General features: G+C 32.6%; 3 protein-coding genes across 6 annotated transcripts in view; 2 read left to right on the forward strand and 1 right to left on the reverse strand.

Annotated features, from left to right (window-relative positions):
• The window catches only part of LOC143193752 (uncharacterized), a 103,140-nt gene extending 91,416 nt beyond the window's left edge, over positions 1-11,724 (forward strand). The window contains exons 9-10 of the mRNA XM_076400104.1: positions 10,648-10,807; positions 11,440-11,724. Of these exons, the coding sequence (XP_076256219.1) occupies positions 10,648-10,807; positions 11,440-11,615 (336 nt within the window). The 3' untranslated portion in view covers positions 11,616-11,724. The remainder of the gene's footprint in view (positions 1-10,647; positions 10,808-11,439) is intronic.
• A 259-nt stretch (positions 11,725-11,983) lies between these two features.
• Positions 11,984-13,220, forward strand: mRpL44 (mitochondrial ribosomal protein L44). Its single transcript, XM_076400100.1, has 5 exons — positions 11,984-12,144; positions 12,195-12,431; positions 12,486-12,688; positions 12,749-13,058; positions 13,117-13,220. Exons 1-5 carry the CDS (start codon positions 12,072-12,074, stop codon positions 13,200-13,202), a joined length of 909 nt encoding a protein of 302 aa, XP_076256215.1. The 5' UTR covers positions 11,984-12,071; the 3' UTR covers positions 13,203-13,220.
• A 901-nt stretch (positions 13,221-14,121) lies between these two features.
• Positions 14,122-22,563, reverse strand: LOC143193743 (uncharacterized). 4 transcript variants are annotated; one of them, XR_013005088.1, is made up of 12 exons: positions 22,249-22,545; positions 21,915-21,977; positions 21,727-21,855; positions 21,492-21,677; positions 20,174-20,345; positions 19,985-20,014; positions 18,418-18,585; positions 15,472-15,727; positions 15,292-15,421; positions 15,059-15,228; positions 14,693-15,003; positions 14,122-14,639 (listed from the first exon to the last, which is right to left on the reverse strand). XR_013005088.1 is itself a non-coding variant. In XM_076400096.1 (11 exons), the coding sequence occupies exons 1-11, from the start codon at positions 22,528-22,530 to the stop codon at positions 14,952-14,954; spliced, it is 1,638 nt and encodes a 545-aa protein (XP_076256211.1). In that variant the 5' UTR covers positions 22,531-22,563; the 3' UTR covers positions 14,122-14,951. The 4 variants fall into 4 exon arrangements, 2 of the variants coding, with proteins under 2 accessions (XP_076256211.1, XP_076256212.1); XR_013005089.1 differs by lacking the exon at positions 19,985-20,014; XM_076400096.1 differs by having other exon boundaries at positions 14,122-15,003; positions 22,249-22,563.

A 22,563-nucleotide genomic window follows, 5' to 3' on the forward strand; every position in this document is an offset into this window, starting at 1 on the left:
TTATATACAACGTTCATATTTTTTCTGTAGTATATTTAATTTAGTATCAGCATTGCACCCGTGCGAAGCTGGGGCGGGTCGCTAGTTTAAGGAATATCCGTGAAAAGCCGATTTATTTTTAGAACTGATTCTATACTTGAAGATTACTTAAAAGTAATACCGGCTTATTTTTATCATATACGTGTCACTGTCGCTTTATCACCACTAATAAATCAATGGTAACCAGCAGTTGGCGTTGACACAATAAAAATGATTTTACTTTTGTTCTGGATAACCTAGAGACAACACCTACGCTGCACTATACAAAGGCAAGATTATTATTCGTAATTGCAGGACTGTCTTGCCCGTTTCGCAGTCCTGATAATCATTTTCGTTTAGAGTATTTAAGGAATTTAGTTCTAATAACGTCATATTTATTTTTATTAACATTGTTGATTGGTAAACAGGAAAGGTCTGTTATCATTTATTTTTTTAAAAGAACTTTACAGTCGCATTTTTTGCGAACTTTTAAATATTTTAAGAAAATTATACAAGCATATTTTAAACCTTTTCAGAAAGCAATTAGTATAAGAATGTCGAGGTATCCTGGCGTAACTTATGTTTATTATTTCATATAAAACCAACAGAAGGTGACCAAAATAATATGAACACCCGACGTGACGTAACGGAACCTTCCCCATGCTTTACTATAAGAAGCAGGCAGTCCGGGTCGGTTTCTTTTGAGGTTTTCCATATATAAACCCGACCGTTTGTAGGAAACAATGAAAATGATGATTCCTCTGACCATGCCACATTGCTCCAATCATCTGTGCAAGTTTTATGATCGTTATACCACTTCTTTCGCAGCATAATGTTGGTTTCCGTTATAAAGTATTTGGCAATCGAAGCTTTTTCCATGAATGATACCTTTGTGAAGCTCCAACCGTATTGTTTTACATAATTCTCCTATCACTTTCACGCAACAATTACTATATTTCGTAATATTTTGTCTGTCAGGATTTTTTACTAGTAGTATTATGTTTTATCATTGATTATACAAATATATGTTTAGTATTCTTTGTAACTGAGACATAATTCTGCAAAAGTTATGCAATGATCATTGTCTATTGTCACTGGTTGATAGCTGTCTGTAGAAACAATATCTGGTGAGGGACATCGCATGGAATAGGGCTTTTTTATCATTTCCATGTAGATTTTCATAGATTTTTACAAAATACTTAGATAATGACAGTTCATATTCAATGCTTCATTAACACGATTTAGTCGCATTTGAACTTACAACTCAACATCTTCAAACATCATTTAGTTTTCCACTACATTTTTGGCCCTCGAAATTTGCCATCAAATTCACTCTCTTATTTTGAAAGTACTTCTAAGAACGTATGCCATTTAAATCAGAGAACGTTAGTTTCGATATGCTGAAGAAGTGCGAAAATGGATCCATGATTGGCTGACTGCCAAACCAATATCATTCTTCCGACACCACTACAACCATTTTTCGAGAAAAAAAAATTCTGAAAAATATATAATGCCATAAAATAAACAGTAATATAAAATTACTTTAAGCAAACAAATACTTAGTCAAACAATCAACTAGTCACAAAAATTGTTAATTTATTTTGATCATGTAATACCCAATAATTCGATGTCTAATCATCAGCTTGGTTCAGCTGAAACATCATATCGATTTTTTGTTAGTAACTCCATAGAGGCCAAAAAAATAGTTGTAGAGAGTGACTAGAAATATGTTATTGATATTGTATCAATGTTTCTCAATAAATGCCTTTTTGAGCGGAAATATGATCAGAATACGTACAAGAATCTAATAGAAAACAATGGAAATATTTCCAAGACTAATTTCATTGATTTTTTATACAAATTAAGTTTCCTGAAAAATATATAATGCCATAAAATAAACAGTATAATAAAATTACTTTAAACAAACAAATACTTAGTCAAACAATCAACTGGTCACAAAAATTTTCAATGTATTTTGATCATGTAATACCCAATAATTTGATGTCTAATCATCAAAATGGCACCAAATTGAGAGGTATACCGTGGTTCAGCTGAAACATCATATAAATTTTTTGTTAGTAACTCCACATAGAGGCCAAAAAAGTAGTTGTAGAGAGTGACTAGAAATATGTTATTGATATTGTATCAATGTTTCTCAATAAATGCCTATTTTAAGACTAATTTCATTAATTTTTTATACAAATTAAGTTTCCTGAAAAATATATAATGCCATAAAATAAACAGTATAGTAAAATAATTAAGAATAAACAAATTCTTTGTCCCAATCAACTACTCACAAACAGTTTCAGTGTATTTTGATCATGTAAAACCAAATAATTCGATATCTAATCATCAAAATGACACTAAATTGACATGTTTTAAATACCCTGAGGACTGGTTCAGCCGAAACATCCCATCGATTTTTTGTTAGTGACGCCACATATTGGTCACAACGGGGGACCTTTCCATCATCCATATTATCAATTTTAAATTAAAGAAACAGTAGGAGCATGAAAATCGTCATGGAAAAAATATGCCGGTCTATACGTCAGTTATAATCGGATCTTGTTATAATCAAATTATTGAGTGAGCCAGTTTCTCCCTTTGAAAACGCAAATTTATTTATAGACATTTAACATAATCCCAGCAAATCCTATTATATAAAGGATGCAATACCTATTTTATTTCCGCAAATTTTAATCCGTTTTATATCATATTTACTAAGGTTCGATCTATACTTTAGTTACGCGTGTTCTTGTTTTCTTGTAAAAACCGATACCTTATTTTAAACATTTTAAAAGCTTTTATATCAATATTGACATTTAATAGAAGTAACAACATGTTGGACAAAAAGCAAAATATATTAGAACCAATATAAAACAACTATTCTGGTCAGTTGGAAGATACTCTCAACTTGATCTAAAATCAAAGAGGATGATCTATAAAACAATTATAAAGCCAATATGGACCTATGGGGTGCAAGTATGGGGTTGCACTAAAAATTCAAATCAACTAGTTACACAACGCTGTCAAAACAAGGTTTTTCGATTGATTACCAATGCCTATCGCTACGTAACCAACAAAGAACTGCAGGATGACCTGGAAATCAAATGGATTTGCGAAGTTATCCAAGATTTCGCCTTGAAACACGAAAGATGATTACTAAATTATACTAACGTGGAAGCAATACAACTGCTGGACAACTGCAGGATGTCAGGAGATTGAAGCAAACCAAACCATACGAACTTTTATAAAGTGTATACCTTTAGTGTAAACTATAGCTATGAGTTATTATAATTTTATAATTGAGGAATACATATTAGTGTATTTTCTCGTACTCCTCTTCTTTGTGAATTAATCCAAGTACAAAAGAAAAGTAGTTAATAAATTAATTGTAAATTAAGATTGTACTAAGCGTATGTAATAAATATGTTATATAACAAAAATTAATAGAAGTATCTGGTATCTAATTGAATGTCTCTAGCAGTGTGGTTTTGGAGGTCTGTACTAATAACGAACGAAAGCAAATTCGAAGTCTACTTTTAAAATTATTAAAAGGATTTTGTGTATCATTTCGACTTAATGGACGAGACTTTGATCTACACTATGCTCCTAAATTGAAACAAGACGAATGGTCTATTGGAACATACTGTTTCTGCTTTGAAGATAATTATGGTGAAGAAATCGACTGAAAGTTTTTAGTTTGTGTTGTCCTTTATGAACGAACAGAAACGGCGTTTGGTGAAGAATATTCAAGGTCCTGTGATATCGACAGCAAACTTTCAGCAGTACGTTAAAAAGTACTCTTCCGAGACATTGGATATAGACTGAAGGTGTTGATGATTGTTATTCATACCTTTTAAGACGTCTCAGAAGCTTTTGACCGGATATGGCATTTGAGATTAGTTTACAAAATGGGCTAATTACTACTGCGGAATTACTGTCGACTGCTGAGATCATATATTTATGACTGAAAAGAATCAAACCATCTGATCTTGTGTAGTATTGTCTATTGAGATGCATATATTAAAAAATACAACAGTGACATGTATAAACATTATTTTACCAGAGACTGAGATAGGGCCGATGGGTCCTCCTAGTTATATACCTAGATTGAAGTTATCATAAAGACAAATTGTAGATTAGACGGAAACGACTAGTAACAATGTATTAACTAAATAATATAAAAAATGCATAATAAAGTATGCACCACGTTAGACAAAAAGCAAAACACATTAGAACCAAAATAAAACAACTATACTGGTTAGTCGGAAGATACTCTCAACTTGATCTAAAATCAAAGAGGATGATCTATAAAACAATTATAAAGCCAATTTGGACCTATGGGGTGCAAGTATGGGGTTGCACTAAAAATTCAAATCAACTAGTTATACAACGCTGTCAAAACAAGGTTTTTCGATTGATTACCAATGCCTATCGCTACGTAACCAACAAAGAACTGCACGATGACCTGGAGATCAAATGGATTTGCGAAGTTGTGCAGGATTTCGCCTTGAAACACGAAGAAAGATTACTAAATCATACTAACGTGGAAGCAACACAACTGCTGGACAGCGCGCAGGATGTCAGGAGATTGAGGCGAACAAAACCATACGAACTTGTGTGAACATTTATAGTGTGTTATTAGTGTAAACTATAGCTATAAGTTAATAATTATAATTTTATAATTGAGGAATACATACTGATGTATTTTCTCGCACTCGTCTTGCTTGTTAATTAATCCAAGCACATAGGAAAAGTAGTAATAAATTAATTGTAATAATAATTAAGATTGTACTAAGCGTATCTAATAATAAGATAATAAAAAAAAATAATAAAGTATTCAAATTATCAAATGATATTTTTCTTATCAAGAAACAAAGTTTACTGACACAAATTTGACTTATCTGGCAGCATTTTAATCCATTTGGTTATTTCCCATCACATGTAAACATTTGGAAATAGTTATTATTCATCAACCGCTAAATTCACTCTCTTATTTTGAAAGTACTTCTAAGAACGTATGCCATTTAAATCAGAGAACGTTAATTTCGATATGCTGAAGAAGTGCAAAAATGGATCCATGACTGGCTGAGTGCCAAACCAATATCGTTCTTCCGACACCATTATGACCATTTTTCGAGAAAAAAAATTCTGAAAAATGTATAATACCACAATACCACATAAAATAAACAGTATAATAAAATTACTTTAAACAAACAAATACTTAGTCAAACAATCAACTAGTCACAACAATTGTCAATTTATTTTGATCATAGGAAATCAAGCACATAGGAAAAGTAGTAATAAATTAATTGTAATAATAATTAAGATTGTACTAAGCGTATCTAATAATAAGATAATAAAAAAAAATAATAAAGTATTCAAATTATCAAATGATATTTTTCTTATCAAGAAACAAAGTTTACTGACACAAATTTGACTTATCTGGCAGCATTTTAATCCATTTGGTTATTTCCCATCACACGTAAACATTTGGAAATAGTTATTATTCATCAACCGCTAAGCTGTCTGGAAGTTCTTTGAAAGTTTAAACTGGTTTTTGCCCGATAAGCCCAGCAATTGATTCAAGTCTTCGAACCATTTCGGTCCTCCGAATTGTTCTCCATTTTTAAACCAAAACTGACGGTTGGGCTATGATGGAGCAACGTCACCATAAGTTTCCAAAAACCGTTTGATAAGCTTCGGCATCTGATTTCATTACATCAAATAACAAAAGTCATAAATGTCGAAAATGCGATATTGAGCTTTCCATGATGGTGTTATGTATCATATAGATTGAAAGCTATTATTTTATGAAGATATATATCAAGACCAGTAAGACTAACAACTAGGTTTAGTTGTTTAACAGTTATTTTCATTGATATTACTCAATTTCGCCAATAGATATCGCTGATCAAAATACACACATGCACGTAAAAGAACATGAGAGCAACTTATTCGAGACATTTTGGAAATATTTCATTAAATTTATGATGCAATAATAATTACGCAGTTACAAATACTTCTCTCACGCACTAATAGAGTCCAACGTCTTAAATTTAGCCTGAGTCGAAATTAAAATGTCCAATACCCGAAAGAAATCCCTGTACAGAAGTTTACAACACTGCCAGTGTATAAAATTATCCGGTCCACGTAAGGTTAAGCCACCTCAAACACCTAGCATCTGCTTGTATACCGTAGCGGCCCGCATCTTTAATAATTCTGTGTAATCTCCATAAGTATCCAGAAGCCCTGCCCTTGACCTAATAAACTTGACGTTTACCATACGTTTACCTTGAAACAAAGTAAAGCTGACCCTTATAATATAAGCACGTAATCCCATCAAGAAATGCGACGATGGATAAGGACTCCATAGATCATTGGTGTCGCATTCGCCATTTTATCGAAAGAGAAGTGACCCGTTCTGATTTAGAAATGAAAATCTCCATCATAAATCACAAATTAAAATAGGCGAGCGTGTTATAAATGACATTCAATTATCTCCGATCGAATTGCCATTTCCATAAATAAACTGAATTTCTACGCGCGTTCGCCATTATATCAAAACAGTGCCAGCTCTACATAATATTTAGAAAAAATCTTAAATTTTGACAATATAATGAAGCTATTTAAAAGAATAAGTTGCAGCAGTTACTTGCAACGATAAAACCACGTCCTCTATAAAAAAAATTTTCGCATTGGCGCATTCACCATTATATGCCAATCTAGCCAACTAATTCTTGATAATTGATAAATATCCTCTTCTTGGTCTAGGACAATATAAAAAAGCCTCCTCTAATAACAGATTGAAATGATGGCTAGCATCTCATTATCGTTAAATCGTCTTCTTCGTAATGGTAAATTAAGCTGGAAACGCATTCACCATTATATCAAAACAACACAATAATGAAATTGGTAATAAAAATCTTCTTAAGTTGATTCAGTCTTGTAAAGAACTTCATATAGAAATATGTAACTATGTTACTAACACTTTACATCTAAATTGTGTGCTCTATTTAATCTTCCTAAGCACCTAAAAGCTTTGAGCTGGTAAACTTGTCGTTTCCATATATTCATTATATGAAAACATCGCGAAGCTAGAGGGCTAGGTCCTTAATAAAATCGTTTAATCTCGTCTGAGATACGAGGACCGCTAAGTACGGCATCGATCATCCCAGCGCGCATCCACCATTATCTCGCAACGGGACGGGTTGCAGTAAAACGAAAAATAAAACAAGAGCGAGCCCAATGAACGGCTTTTAATTCCATTTACGCGCCGGCGGAATTTTAATAAAACACAAACGAACCCACCCCGTCGGAATTCGAAGAATGTTTTATCGCAAATAAAGTTCCGATTTTGTTTTGTTGTTGTTCTCTTTTTTTTTTTCGTGGAAGCGGCGAACAAAGACTATTTGCATAAATTCGCAACATCTGTAATTAGATGCGCCAGGAGCATGGGCTCCCGTTTTTATAATCGAAAAAGCAGGATGCAGAAGTTAAATCCTGCTAATTGCGAGTTTAAAATGGCTAGGACTTTAATCGTATTATAAAAATGCCGGGACGATGTTTCCTTGTGATGTTTAATTTGATATATTTAGGTTATGTTGCAAGCGATGCGTAGGTACTTGTGTCTGTAACACCATGGAGAAGTATAACAATGAAGAAAAATAATAGATTGAATTGGGAAGAAGTGTAACTATTAGCGTTGGGAACTATCGGCTAAAAACGACTATCGACTGTTTAGTAAACGACTACTTTTTACTATCGACTGTTTCAGTCGCTATTTTTGCTTCAACAGATATTCTACTTTTTAGCAGTGACTGTTTCAGTCGCTATTTTCGGTTCGATTGATTTTGTTACTATTTACTATCAACTATTTCAGTCGTGTACTGTTAATTACTATTTTTGGTTCTATTAGTTTTATTCGATTGATTTTTAATATTCTGGCTCTGTCGTCCTAGCCGCGACCTTGACAGCTCAATTGAAAAGTCCACGGCCTATCATAGTAAAACACATTTTTTGCCAAAATTAGTTTTTTTGATTCAACATAATTCCCGTCAAGGGTGACACACTGATTATAGCGACCCTCCAAATTTTTGATACCATTTTTGTAGTACGATTTGTCCTTTACTTCAAAATAGACCTCAGTTTCGGAGATCACCTCTTCGTTCGACGAAAATTTCTTCTCAGCGAGCATTCTCTTGAGATCTGAGAACAGGAAATAGTCGCTGGGGGCCAGATCTTGAAATGATGCTTGTAGCACCATCTATGTGTCAGGCCGAGGACTTTTCAATTGACCTGTTATTAACAGTCCTTCTACCCGCCACAAAAATAACTATTGTGGCAACATACGCAGACGACAGAGCATTCTCATAACGATTCAGTTACAGCTTCAATGAACCTAGAAACCCACCTGGAGTAAATACAACTGTGGTTGAAGACATGGCGCATTAGAGCCAATGAAACAAAATCCACCCTTAACTTTTACCCTGCGTAGAAGAACATGACCACCAGTGAATATCAATAATTGTCAACTTCCCCAAGCACAAGATGTTAAATATCTTGGTATGCACTTAGATCGACGCCTAACCTGGAAGAAGCACATACTCGCTAAACGAAAACAACTGGGACTAAAATTATATCAAATGTATTAGCTCATCGGGCGCAAATTCAATTTATCATTAGATAACAAGGTATTGCTGTCTGTATGAGTCTATACTCAAGCCTATTTGGTCATATAAAATCCAACTATGGGGTACCGCTAGCAAATCTAATATATCCATCATTCAACGGTTCCAAAATAAAGTGTTGCGTGCTATTGTTGATGCTCCGTACTATGTTTCAAATGAAGTAAGAATACTATGAAGAATACGTACTATGAAGTCAAGCGATATTCCACTAGAACCCATCACGAGTGTAATTCAACGTATTTGTGTGAAGTACTTCGAAAGAGTGTCATTGCATCCCAATGTACTCTAATCAACTAAATATGCGACGTGATAGTGAAGTGCGTAAACTAAAACCTGTAACACCATCTGATCTGATTATTGTTATATATATATATATATATATATATATATATATATATATATATATATATACTTTAGAAAAAAACTAATTAATTAAGATAGTATAGATCACTTAATGAAGTGATATTCGATATTCTACATGCCATAATATAAAATATATATAATATAATATATAATATAAAAATAAGAAATACTTATTGCCTATTGGACAGATTGTGGAGCCACTAAGAGCAATAAAAAAATAACAGTCCTAACATTATGTATCATTTTAAAATACATATTTGATATATATATTCGTTATATACTTATCTCCAATACCCTTCGATAAAGAAAATTATACATGTAACCATTACAAGATACCTATTGTCATAAATTATTTACATATTTAGAAAACTCATTAAATATAAAACAGATACAACAAAGACAACTATAAAATTCCTATCGTGGATGTCATTTTACACTATAGCAAATTAGTGAAAACTACACATTAGCCGTATGGCGAGTATATCGAATATCAATAACCAATAACTTGTTACGTGATATTAAACTATTATATTTTGTGGAGACAACATATTAGAAACTGAGTTGACCTTCAATATTTATATAACTGTGTGCAGTATGAATTTATAGTAAAAAAATATTCATAAGTATCCTGTATATGAATATAACTAATATAACTATGAAAATGTTTAATCCAAAAATAAACTAATAACATAACACTTGGACTGAAAAGTTCCGGACGTAACAAAGAAACCCGATTTTTTTGTTCAAAATTGGCTTTATTCATCAACGTAATTTCCATCAAGGGAAACCGCTCTAACATTTCAATACCACTTTTGCAGAACTATTTATCTTTTGCTTCAAAATAGGCATCAGTTTCAGCGATAACCTCTTCATTCGAGCGAAATTTCTATCCGGTGAGCATTTTTTGTTTTTATTTTTTGTTTCCAAGTATACGTCAAACTTCACGTCACTGTGACTGCCTTTATCATTAATTAAGACAAACATTAAGTTTATTTTATAATAGTTTTACCTAATCTGAATTTATTTTTTATGTAAAAATGGCCGCATACGCCAAAAATCTTTTAGATATCAATTTTAACTAACACAACTATAAACAAATTTTTGAAATTGAAAATTATTCAAATAAAAAGCATAATATTTATACTATTATTCATCGTACGATTACGTTAGATACGTTATATATCAAATTACTGTCAATGTCAATATCATTTAAAGCAAACGTCAAGTTTATTTTATATTTTTACCCAATATTTTATATAAAAAGCCCACATACACAAAGTCTCTTAAATGTCTCTTTTAGATATTATAACTATCTATAAACATATTTTTTATATCCAAAATTAATCAAATAAAAAGGATAATATAATAACTTATATATTTCCGGTTATACAGGAACTACTGTTACTGTCCTGTCAATATCAATTAAAATACGTATAAAGTTTTTAGTAATTTAATTTATTTACGTAATACGAACTTACAATGGTTATACGTCAAACATCGAGTTTATTTCGTTTATTTACACATTTTATGTCTTTCGTTCGTAATTTTAATTAAAGTCATTTGTATTAAACAGGTTTTACCACACGACGCAAAGGCGAGGAGGCTGTTCGTTACGTCAGGAGCGTTAAAAAAGGTACAACAGTTAGAAGCAAAACCGGGCACAACGTTAATGGAGTACATCAACGTAATAAATTCTTGCTTTCCAGAAGAAATTGTTCGATTCTATTCTCCAGGTAAAAAATATCTACTAAATTATCCAATAAAAACCGGCGTAAAGAAAAAATCAACCTGTTAAGTGGCCGTAAACAAAACCATAGGGTTATTGTGTTACACCGTTAATGAAAGAGATTTATCGTTAAAACTGGCTAACAATATTTCTGCTATAAATTCTGGCATTGGCAAACAACGCCAACCAATGCCAACTTTAATCACAATTAACGAATAACATAAATCCGAAATATCAATATTTTGCTTACTGACTTTAACTGATTTATTATTAAGATATTACTGTTTAATATTCCGGAATTCTAGTGGTAAATCAACACTAGCCCGGTAAAACGTACAAGATTTTTAAAACATCCAACTATAAAAATCAAGCTTTATCATATTTTCCTCTCTTAGCAATATATAAATATTTTTTTTAAGTACCAGATCATACATAACAAGATATAAAAATAAGATGTGTCTAGTATTGAATGTGTCACTTTGAAGGCAAGTAACTTGATAAAAGTTAAATGATGTCTAAATGTTATTTTATTACATTACCCTGGGACTTATTGAATGATCAATTGTCAATGTCATTAAGTGACATCTAGTGACAGAATAAAAAAGTCCTAATTTATTTAAATTATATTTCGATATATAGGTTATCCAGAAACACTGTTGGATAAGGTGGAAGAGTACAGCCCCCAAATGATGACAGTACTTCGAGAAAGTTCTCAAACCAATGAGGAGATGCAAACAGAAATTATCAAGGCAATCGTGAAAGATGAACTCAGTACTGAGTCAGAATCTGGCGCTGATATTGCTGGTCAAAAGTGATAACATTTTATTTATATAATTCTTATATATTTATATATTCTATTATATTTACCTTTCTAATAACTGTATAAAATTAACTTGCAAATATATCGCATCTATTTAATTCAAAGCTATACAAATAATTGATTTAAAAAATTGATTGAAATCAAATCACATTTGACAAATGACGTGTATAAAAATTTTGGTATTGTCACCCAATAAATCTAATATTAAAAAGTTAAATTAGTACCCTAAAATGACGTGTTTAAGTATTTTGTTCACAGAAAATAAATTTTAAAAAAGTTGCGTTGCATTGGCACGGAACAACACACAGATAATCCAGGCAACTAACAAAACAGCGCGCATGCTAAAAAGAGGAAGATTGAGGTTAGTCAATAAACCTTGTTAGGTTAGGGATATTTAATATTAATCTATGATATTAATTAAATAGGTATTAAAACAAGTATCCAAGAAATTATGCTTTGTCGACAGACTTTAAATCTTACTAGCCGCATAATAAATCAGAATTTAATACCAATTCAACTTATAAGTAAGTAAATTTACTTTAAAGCCTTTATATGTCAATATTTGATTTTGAAGATTCAAGAAATATCAAAAGATGGGTATCACCAACTATTAAGGAAATCAACAGACGTCGCAAGAAGGTTGGCCCAGACCCAATTAAACCAAGGTATTCATACCTAGAATGGAATTATGATGTTGAACTATATTGTTTTGGAAAAAGAGTAGGAGAAACATTTAAGGATAATTTCTTACGTGAAGCGTTAGTACAAAGAGAATATGCTAATGTTGAGGAATTTAGAGCTGAGAAAGAAGGTAAGCTGTAATATTAATATTATTTTTAAAGATAGCAATAAAATGTTTTTTTAGGAAATGAATCATATGTTCCGGAGGAAAGCAATACACAATTGGCTTCAGAGGGCCATAAAATAATATATAATTATATAGGAGAGGTTTACTTGAAATCATATCCCCAAGATGTAACAAGTGCCATTCAAAATTACTTAACAAGTGATAAATTATTGGGGCATGTTGCTAAATACTTAGGTCTTACAGATCTTGTTAAATCTGTGGTAAGTAATTGTTTTAATTTATGCATTAGTAATTCTTAGTTATATTTGATTAATATGTAGGAATATCCACCAGAAACAAAAACATTAGCTGATGCTTTCAAAGCTATAGTAGCGGCATTGGAATCATCCAGTGGTCTAGAAAGGGCACAATTATTTGTGAAAGATTTTGTGATTGCACAGATGAATGGGAAGGATGTCTATGATATTTGGACACCAGAAAGGCCTTTTGACTATCTCATGAAATTGCTGGAGGAAAAAGGAATAAAAGAAGTTGAGCCAAGGTTGTGTAATCAGAGTGCAGTAAATACTATATTAGCCAACTACCAAGTAGGTTTATATAATAAAGCTGACAAAAAGCTACTTGGAATAGGTAAGTGATATAGTAACAAAAGTAGCATTAACTATAAATATTACATATTTCACTATAGGTTGGGGAGAAAGTGTGAAGATAGCCAAAGATACTGCCGCATTAGATGCGATTCAGAAAATTTATTGTAAACATAATTCAAATTAATATATTTAGACAATAGTTTTTATGATTATTTATTATTAACTTTGTTTCAATTGTTTTTTTTAATGAAATGCCCATTTTTATTATCGAAGATTCGCTAGCCCCATTAAAAAACTGTATATATTTGTGAACTCATAAACCAGAACTCTCATAGAAAACTAGTTCAAGCAATTTCTTAATTTATCAATAATGAAAAATACAAGCATATTGTATTATTTAATCATATTATTGAGCAGTCATACATAGTCATTCGTCAGGTATAACTTGGTTTTTAAACTTCAAAATTTTTAAAAACTTACCTTTCATTAGTATTAAGTATAGGAAGTAATTTTAATCCATCTATTTTTAAATTTTTTTAAATCTATATTTTGAAAAATTTAAATACAAATCAAGTGTTTTTCTAGTATAGTGAACAAAAATTTTACAAATTATATAACTTTTATAACATGATCAATTGGGCTCCTTTTCAAAAACAATATAATCGCTTAAAACTTTACATTATGACATTTGGAAACGAGTGAGTGAAAATAGCATACATGAAGTCATTTGTCAAATATAATTTGACATTTAATCCGATTTATTTCTTCTTAATCCTTCAAATGAAACATTTTGTTTTTTTTTTCAAATGGTTTCAACCCAGACCCTGCAAAATCGTTTAGAACATAACGGATATTCTAATTTTAAGTCAAACCATCGCCTATTCGTATTTCGCGAACACAAAATTAGACTAAATCCGTCTAAAAATGAAAATGCTTTATCAACTGTTCCATAACGATAGTTAATTGACAGTTACCATGACAACGTAACTGTAACAAGTTGTAAGTCAACCTATAACAATGGAATATACAGCCTTTAAAAACACTTAAGGTGTTTTATATCCCAAATAGTAGGATTTAATGAACAATGAAGATATATCTCAAAAAATGGTTAACAAATATTTTATTAAAAAATAAAATTTTAAGTAATATACACGTTACATGATCTTGAACAATATAAATGTATAACTTAAGTAAAATACACCCTGCACATTGCGATAAAAATAAGATAAGATCCGAAAAACGAAATCGGCCTGAAATGTTTATTAAACACCTTACCAAAAAATATGTTCGGATAAGGTAGTACCATGTGATTCCAAATAAAAACACTTCAAAATGCCAATAAAACATTCTAAAATAAAAAAAATTATGGAATTTACAAGAGTGGAATACTGTTTTGTTTCTAATGTCAGTTTTCACGAAAGAAAAGGAGTATGTGGAGAACATCTCCAATTTCCAAGTTCTATGTACACTTATAAAAATTTTAACTCGCGTTTTAAGGCACAAGCTATTAGTTTGTATAAAAACATAGTTAACGCGTTAAAACCTCCAAAGCTCTAAACCATGCTGGCTGGAAAATATATTTGAAATCGTTAAAACATTCTAAAAATAGTTGAGATTTTATCTATTAAAAAAATTTGCATAAATCTACTATAACAAAAAACAAGTGCATAAAACAGTTTAAAAAAATGTATAAGTATTTCACCAATTAAGTGCAACAAAATTACAAAGAAATTGAGCAACTACTATCACTTAAAGAATGTATAACATGGTAAGATTCTCTACTTCTAGATGTCCATGTTATACCATAATATCAATCACTGAAACAGCAATATAGTTTAAGTAGCGACAGAGGAATAGTTATTAGGTCTACTTTATATTGGGCGATCTACTTAAATATATATTGAAGGTTTTCTATGGAACAATCTCCATGGCACTAAGTCTGGTTTTGATGGTACTGAGGCCTACCGGCTAGTTCCAATAGATATCTGAAATAAAGAAACCGTTGGTCGTCGTCTAGTCAAAGAAAATCACCACCCTAACCTGTCGGGATGATCCAACCAGTCGGCCGCGCTCAATTTAACCACCCGCTGCTTCTCAGCCTCCTTCACCTCCCATTTCTTGACCTCCAGTTGCTTCTCTCGCTCCACCTGGTCGCCGCAACCCCAGACCTCGATGGTTTCGATATAAAAGGGGATCTTCTTCCACTCGATCTATATAATCCGAAAAATTTAAATAAAATTGCGGATAGCCTGAATGATATCTGAGGGTTTTACTTTTTCGAAGCCGGCATCCACGGTTATTATCGGCGCCCTTGGATCGGAACCGGCTCTCAGACCTTGGGCGTATCCTCGAACCATGGTATTTAAATAAAGCAACTTAGAGCCTCGTTCTAACAACTGGAACCTAGGAGTAGAATGTTATACGATATGTTGAAATGTGTATTTCCGGATTACTTTGGTAACAGTTGGAAGATGGCCGAACCCTCGCCACCCCAATAATGATGGGACTCTTTCCATTCCGACGGCGCGGCGATGCAGAATTTCTGGTCGTTCTCCACCTTGAAAATGATGATGGTCGGGCCCTTGTAACCCAGGACGTGGTGGAGGAATCTGTTCGCGCCCAAGCCTTGTTCGTCCGAATCGTAAATAAGGACCCAATGCGATGGTATGGCGCAAGCGATCTTGGACAGGAAGGCCATACTGGCTAAAGCTATAAAAATAAAGCACCAACAGTGAATGAGGATAGACTTCACTCACTATATGCATCTTGAAATAATAAAGCCCAAAAATAAACAGAAGAGTATTTTATAGTTTTCCTTTTATATTAAATGCGCAAAAAATAATCTATGTTTTTGAATCGGCGTACAAAACTTTCGATTCCCGCGTTTTTTTTTTCTCGAAATTCGTCGCAAAATATGTTAAAGAACTGAACGCTTATGGCACAAGGTATTGTTTGTCGTCGGCCAATACAATTTGTCATTTTCCAAGCAGTATACGAATCCCACGACATATCATAAACAAAAATAACTATTGGCATCAGAAAACATAGCATCTGTGTATTTTTTGTTCATTTTGCTTGTCTCGTGTAACTATATTTTTTAAAATTATTCATTATAGTAATCTAGTAAATTAACACTAAATAAGCTATATTTTATACCAATTTGCTACAGTTTTACAATTACAAAGTACTCTATGGTTGACATTTTAACAGGGAAATTGAAAAGTCCCCGGCCTACCATAGTAAAACACTTTTTTTTTGCAAAATTAGTTTTTTTATTCAACATAATTCCGTTCAAGGGTGATACGCTGATTATAGCGACCCTCCAACTTTTCGATACCATTGTTATGGTACAATTTGTCCTTTGCTTCAAAATAGACCTCAGTTTCGGCGATCACCTCTTCATTCGACAAAAATTTCTTCCTAGCGAGCATTCTTTTGAGATCTGAGAACAGGAAATAGTCGCTGGGGAGCAGATCTGGAGAATACGGTGGCTGAGAAAGCAATTCGAAGCCCAATTCATGGATTTTTGCCATCGTTTTCACTGACGTGAAGCAGCACTTTCTTTTTCTTCAAATGCGGCCGTTTTTCGACGAATTCGTCCTTCAAACGGTCCAATAATACTATGTAATAGTCGCTGTTGATGGTCCTTCCTTTTTCAAGGCAGTCAATGAAAATTATTCCATACGCATCCCAAAATATAGACGTCATAAACTTGCCAGCCGACTGTTGCGTGTTCCCACGCTTTGGAGCGGAGTCATCGTGTGCAGTCCACTCGGATGACTGTCGATTGGACTTCGGAGTGAAAAGATGGAGCCATATTTCATCCACTGTCACATATTGACGCAAAAACTCAAGTTTATTACGCTGGATCATCTTCAAACACTGCTCCGAATCATCAACTCGTCGTTGTTTTTGGTCAAAAGTGAGCTCGCGCGGCACCCACTTTGCACAGAGCTCTCTCATACCCAATTACTCGGGAATGATATGAAGTACACGTTCGGTTGATACCTTTAGAGTGTCTGCTATTTCATTCAATTTCAATTTACTCTTAATTCTAATAGCGCCATCTATGTTTCAGGCCAGAGACTTTTTAATTAACCTGTTATATAATCATTTTCTTTTTTTTTTTTTTCATTTTGATTCACTGGCGTTTTTAATTATACATTTATACAAGATGTGTCAAAACGACCTAATTACTTTGGTCGAAAAGAAAAGGATGTCCAATTTGCTGGAACTGTTAAAATAGAAAGTTCATTGTTTAAATTGCAGTCATTTCGTTGGCAACACATCATATATGATGTCCGTCAAATATATTGCCAATCGCAGTTTGTAAAAATGTAATACTCTTTATAAACCCGGAGCGGATTTTTCCTTCCCAATTTATCTGAAAGAATGTCTGATGCGTCGGGTTGATGTTGCCAAATGTCTGAAAAATTCTTCAAAACATTAGTGATAATAATTAGATTAAACTAAAAATCAAATTTGATGGGACAACACTGCAACATACTGACAAAAAATTTTATGGCGTGCATTGACTGTTTCATTAGAGGGGCTATGTAATAGCGGTTAGATTTTAGAGTACAAAAAGTTGTCAGGGATGAAGTCTTATATCTCTTCTATATTACTTTCAATTGAGCGACACTTCTTGGATTACACGAGAGAACACACAACATACTGCCGAGAAAGCCTTTTAAAATGTATTGATAATTGGGTTCTTCGTTGGCATTTCGGCTACTCTGAAAGCGATACAATCAATTCGAATACGCAGTAAACTTGTTTTACTTGTATTGGCCAATTCCTCGTACTTCTGTGACCGAATATACAGTGGTTATTTTACCATTAACCTAGATGTGGATTTGCGGGACCTCAAACCTGACCGCTGTTCGTTTGCGTAAACTCCAAGAATCATAGAAATACCCACCACAAAGAGAAACCAATAATAGCCCGTCCTGTATGGGGACTTTCCCATCCGATGACCACCACGTTGATCATCCGGAAAAATGCTATGGTATAAAATAGCACTTCCTTCTTTGTGCCACTAGAAAACCATTATTTCATAATTAATAAAAACAACTTAACTATATATATCGTTAGAAATGCCATCATCATTAAAACATTATTATTACTAATTGATCCCACATCGTTTAAAACAAAATTATAACGAAAATGCCGCGACGCCAACTTCTCAAAGTTAATTAATTCATTAATTAGTTTCGGCACTTGTATCCGTCAGTTTAAAGGCGAGAAACAAAAAAAATAACCCACTCAGACACAAAAGGAAATATTTGAGTACGATATTTATCGAAAAAAAGGCAAAAAGATGGAAATAGCCTTGGATTTAAATAAAAACAAATACAACTGCAAATTAATTACATCCATATAAGAAAAAAACGCATTACCTGTTCCGCTGCTGTTGGGCGAGTGAGCCCTCTTAGGCCTAGAATAAATGGGTGGCAAAGCGCCAGCTAAAAGCCAGGACATACTCATGGTCAAAAGGTGTGGATGGGGCGTTTTGCCTTGTCCGAAGGGTCCAGACTGTTCTAGTACTGGGGTAGCTAATTCTAAACCTAAGGACGTCAATAAGTAACTAAACTATGTTATTTAACTAACAATTGCGACCAGATATTAATTTTTGTCAATGCCTAAGTAGTTTTAATGTCTCCATGGAGCATAAAAAATATGTTTTCAACATGTATTTATTTTCCGCCTGATTTGAAGAAATCAGCTAGTAAATCCGCCAAAAACTTGTGTACTGCTGCATCATGTACCAGCTGTCAATGCAATAGAATTTAAAAAGTATTTTTTTAACTAGTGAAGAATCAGAGAGAATTTTCTCTTCATCTGGTCAAATTTCGTCAAATATTAAAATTAGAAAAAAATAAATTGACAAACTTGCTAGTTGGCTAGGAGTTTAATAAAAAAAACAAATGAAAAACAATTGCATGACTTGAGAGAGATCCAAAACGATGTAAACGTAATTCACAATAGAAGCTTCTTTGCTCGTCGGGCAAAAAAGTTTATAATATCAATTCGAAAGAAAAAAATTGATGATTTTGAGTTAAGGAATCATTGACATTGACATCATAAAATCAGTCATTCTTGGTAGTTTAGCATTAGAAGCTATATGTTACTTAAACGTTGTTTTTATTAACTATAACAGACGCTATGATATTTCAATCGTTTATTTTAGTTTCGTCAGGACATCTTATGACGATGACGCTGTAAGTTCATTAATCTTAAAAGCGATGAAAACCTGGGATACAGTAAAATCTAAAATATAGCTGATATTTATATGAAGTTTCTTTTTTAATATCCAATGAAGTGAATGAGGCCGTAAAAATTGCCTTATCTTATGTTGGACGTAAACAAATAATTTGTTAGGAGTACTTTTACATATTATCGTATACAATGCACTTTGGAATTCATAATTAACACACAGCAAAATCATTAACTTTGATTTTTAGTGTTTCAGATTTATTTACATAGACGTGACGTCGCATGACAACTGCGAGCCTTTTTCTGTATTTCCCACAGAAATAATAAATACACTAGACTATTTTTCAAAATTAGTGATCATGCCTCCATAATTGCCTCTTGAAATGAAAAAAATACATGATAAAAATTAATTTCTGGTCTAACAATTTAACAACACAATCAACAAGCAGTTTTTATCATATTAGCTGTTCATTAAATTGTTACTAAAATAATTCAACTATGTTAAAAGTATTTTATCATGGAAATACCGAAGTAAATTCCATAATATTTAGTAGATTAAAATTACTAACACTCTATACAAGAAAAAATCTCATGGTATTGTTTACTGCATAATCCTAGTCAGCGTTTCGAATGAATGGAAAATATATGTTATTAGCAATAAGAAATAGCAACATCGGAAAAAATTAACAAGGAAACGTCACGTCACAACATAAAAAAGCAACAATTACATTAATCAGATCTCAAATTTACCTGATGGTATAACCATACGTTCAGATTCCCCTAAAACAAAATTGTTCTGGATATAATTAAATCAGGATAATGAAAAAAGTCCAAAATAACTGAGCAATATTTCAACACGAGGTAACTTCCTGACAGACAGACTTCCATTCGGTGAGTATGGAACCGATTTCATAATGATCTATAGTCAACTCTATTTACCTGTGGATTCTGGTTGCTCGTTCTGGTCTATGGTCCGCCATGATGTTGCGATCGAGTGTACTGCGTACCTGTGCAGCGGTAATAACAAACGAGCAGCGTTGTCTGCCAACCAATGGGATACATACTGCGTAGAAAGACTGGGTTTTTGATAGAAGCATCCGTCAACAACCGCCTGCCAGCAAAGCATTTATTATTAAAAAAGGGGTTGTCTAAAACAATAGTTTGATTTTGAAGAAAAACATTTCATTAAAAATATTAAATCGATGAGATGTCATAAAACTATAACAATTTAATCCCATTAATTCACCATATCAACATATTCATACAATATATAACATTAGTTATTTCACATCAAATGCAATAAAACAAAAAAAACATGTTCATTCATCTACGCTATTTATCACCCATATTTCCACTCCAACCTTCATTAAGCCCATGATACACAAGATAAATTTTAATATAGTTAATAAGAAATTAGGGGGCATTAGAAAGGAATTAATAAGCGAACAAAACCTGGAAATACGAATTAACAAAGAGAAAACAAAAGAGTTTAAATAGAAGACAGTGAAGATAAAAGATAAAAACAAGTGAATAATAGATAAAAATATAAAAACAAATCACATATTTTACGCAAACAAAATATCAAAAGTATAAACGTATTAAAAAAAGGCAAAAAAACATTCACGGACAATAGAAATAAAAGTGCTGGATATAGTTAAGCTTTAATTCATCTACTGCCCTTTTTTTCCAGTTAAGTGTTAGGAGACTGGACTATTTCTGCTTGAATTCATTAAAGCTAGCGGAAACCTTACAAGATTTTAACATACAAACAATACAATACGTATATATTACAATATAAAATTACACCACTACCTAGCTATAGACGATGAAACAAATCATACGTTAATGAGATAATCAAATGGTTTGTATGAAATGGAATTTTTTCTATGTACATATATACACTTTATTTTCTTTATTAATTTTAGATACAACAGAATGTTATGGGAAACTAATTTCTATCTATAACAACTATAAATACTTTTTAATAATAACATTTATATAAAAATATCATCAATTTAAACTAAGGAAAGAAAATTGCTTAACGAGTAATGAAATAAAACAATTAAAATTATATATATCGATTGTCTACACATTGTTTCACTCTGAGTAAATTTGTGTGTATTTCTACTGGCAGGAACAGGATAGTTAGATTTTTAATTTCAATTTAGAAATGAGTTTATTGTTAGAAGGAACTAGTTATAATTACACATTATGTGCTTATATTAAAAAAAAAAGCTACACCAGGCTGTCTACTTACCTTCAATGTCTTACTGATGGACAGGCACATCTGGGGCCCGCCAGAATAATGATCCATGCTAACATGATAAGCACACATCAGTAGCGAATTAAACGAATCCGGTGTTATAATATATACACTTTTGTCTTCGTCAAATGTGCTCCACATTTGGACGAACGTGTTTCGAATCACATCATCATCTAAAATCTGTCAAATAGATTTTAGAGACTACTCCATAAGGCTAGGTAACACTTACGGATAGGTATTTATCACACTGACTACGAAACACATCGATTGGTAAAAAATCAGTTTTCACTTTGGAATTAGTTAAGAAGTAGCTGTATAATTTATCAGCTAGCAATGGATATCTAGGAAATAAATATTTCTAAAAAAGGGCGATTTAATTTTTTGTTTGGTCTCTCGACATGATTAAAATGATCTTACATAAAAAACATTTTTTGTTACACCATTTATATGCTCTTCTGTTTGTGACTTGTCTGTTAATATCTAAAAAATAACAAATAATATAACAGACTGGATAAGAAACATTCCGGTAATTTTTTAGCATTTTTATGTTTTCTGTTTTTAAAAATCGCGCTCGAGAGTCAATAAATAAAATATTGTTGACATAAACACTAATACCAACTTTCCAAATAGCTATCTCGAAATAATGTAGTTTTCTGTTGGCGACTTTCCCAGAGAAAGTGGCACGAAAATCGAAATTTACGTAAAAATGACGAAGAAAATATTAGATAAGATAAGAACAAAAATGCGTCACCATGGCCAGCCTTTCGACGGGTAGCATTTGGCTCAACGGTTTTTCTTGAATTTCGGCAGCAGAACTGATTCGGCGAATGCTCTTTCGGGACCCATTGTGGGATGAAGTCATGGAATTCGGGGTGCTATCGCCCGACTTCGAGAGGCTATGACTATGAAGATTTCCCATGTTGAGGCCGAAATGCCCACACGCAGAACCAGTACAGGCGACGCGAACCACACTCACAGCAGCTGATCCTCTACTGCGCGTTGTTTTGGTTGGTATTTGTTGACAGTTGATCATGTGACTACAATTGAACTACCGCCTTCATATTAC

The sequence above is a fragment of the Rhynchophorus ferrugineus genome, unplaced genomic scaffold, assembly GCF_030347505.1.
Source record: "Rhynchophorus ferrugineus isolate W39M unplaced genomic scaffold, kcgeb_rfMv2 rfM3, whole genome shotgun sequence".
Classification (NCBI taxonomy): Eukaryota; Metazoa; Arthropoda; class Insecta; order Coleoptera; family Curculionidae; genus Rhynchophorus; species Rhynchophorus ferrugineus.

Excerpts from the sequence above, each read along its gene's own strand:
- mRpL44 (XM_076400100.1), top strand. The coding sequence starts at position 12,072 with ATGCTTTGTCGACAGACTTTAAATCTTACTAGCCGCATAATAAATCAG. Across the intron at positions 12,145-12,194 it reads AATACCAATTCAACTTATAA|ATTCAAGAAATATCAAAAGA; the intron begins GTAAGTAAATTT and ends TTGATTTTGAAG. Across the intron at positions 13,059-13,116 it reads CAAAAAGCTACTTGGAATAG|GTTGGGGAGAAAGTGTGAAG; the intron begins GTAAGTGATATA and ends ATTTCACTATAG.
- LOC143193743 (XM_076400096.1), bottom strand. The coding sequence starts at position 22,530 with ATGATCAACTGTCAACAAATACCAACCAAAACAACGCGCAGTAGAGGA. Across the intron at positions 21,678-21,726 it reads AGTGTGATAAATACCTATCC|ATTTTAGATGATGATGTGAT; the intron begins GTAAGTGTTACC and ends TCTATTTGACAG. Across the intron at positions 20,015-20,173 it reads CGAGCAACCAGAATCCACAG|GGGAATCTGAACGTATGGTT; the intron begins GTAAATAGAGTT and ends ATTTTGTTTTAG.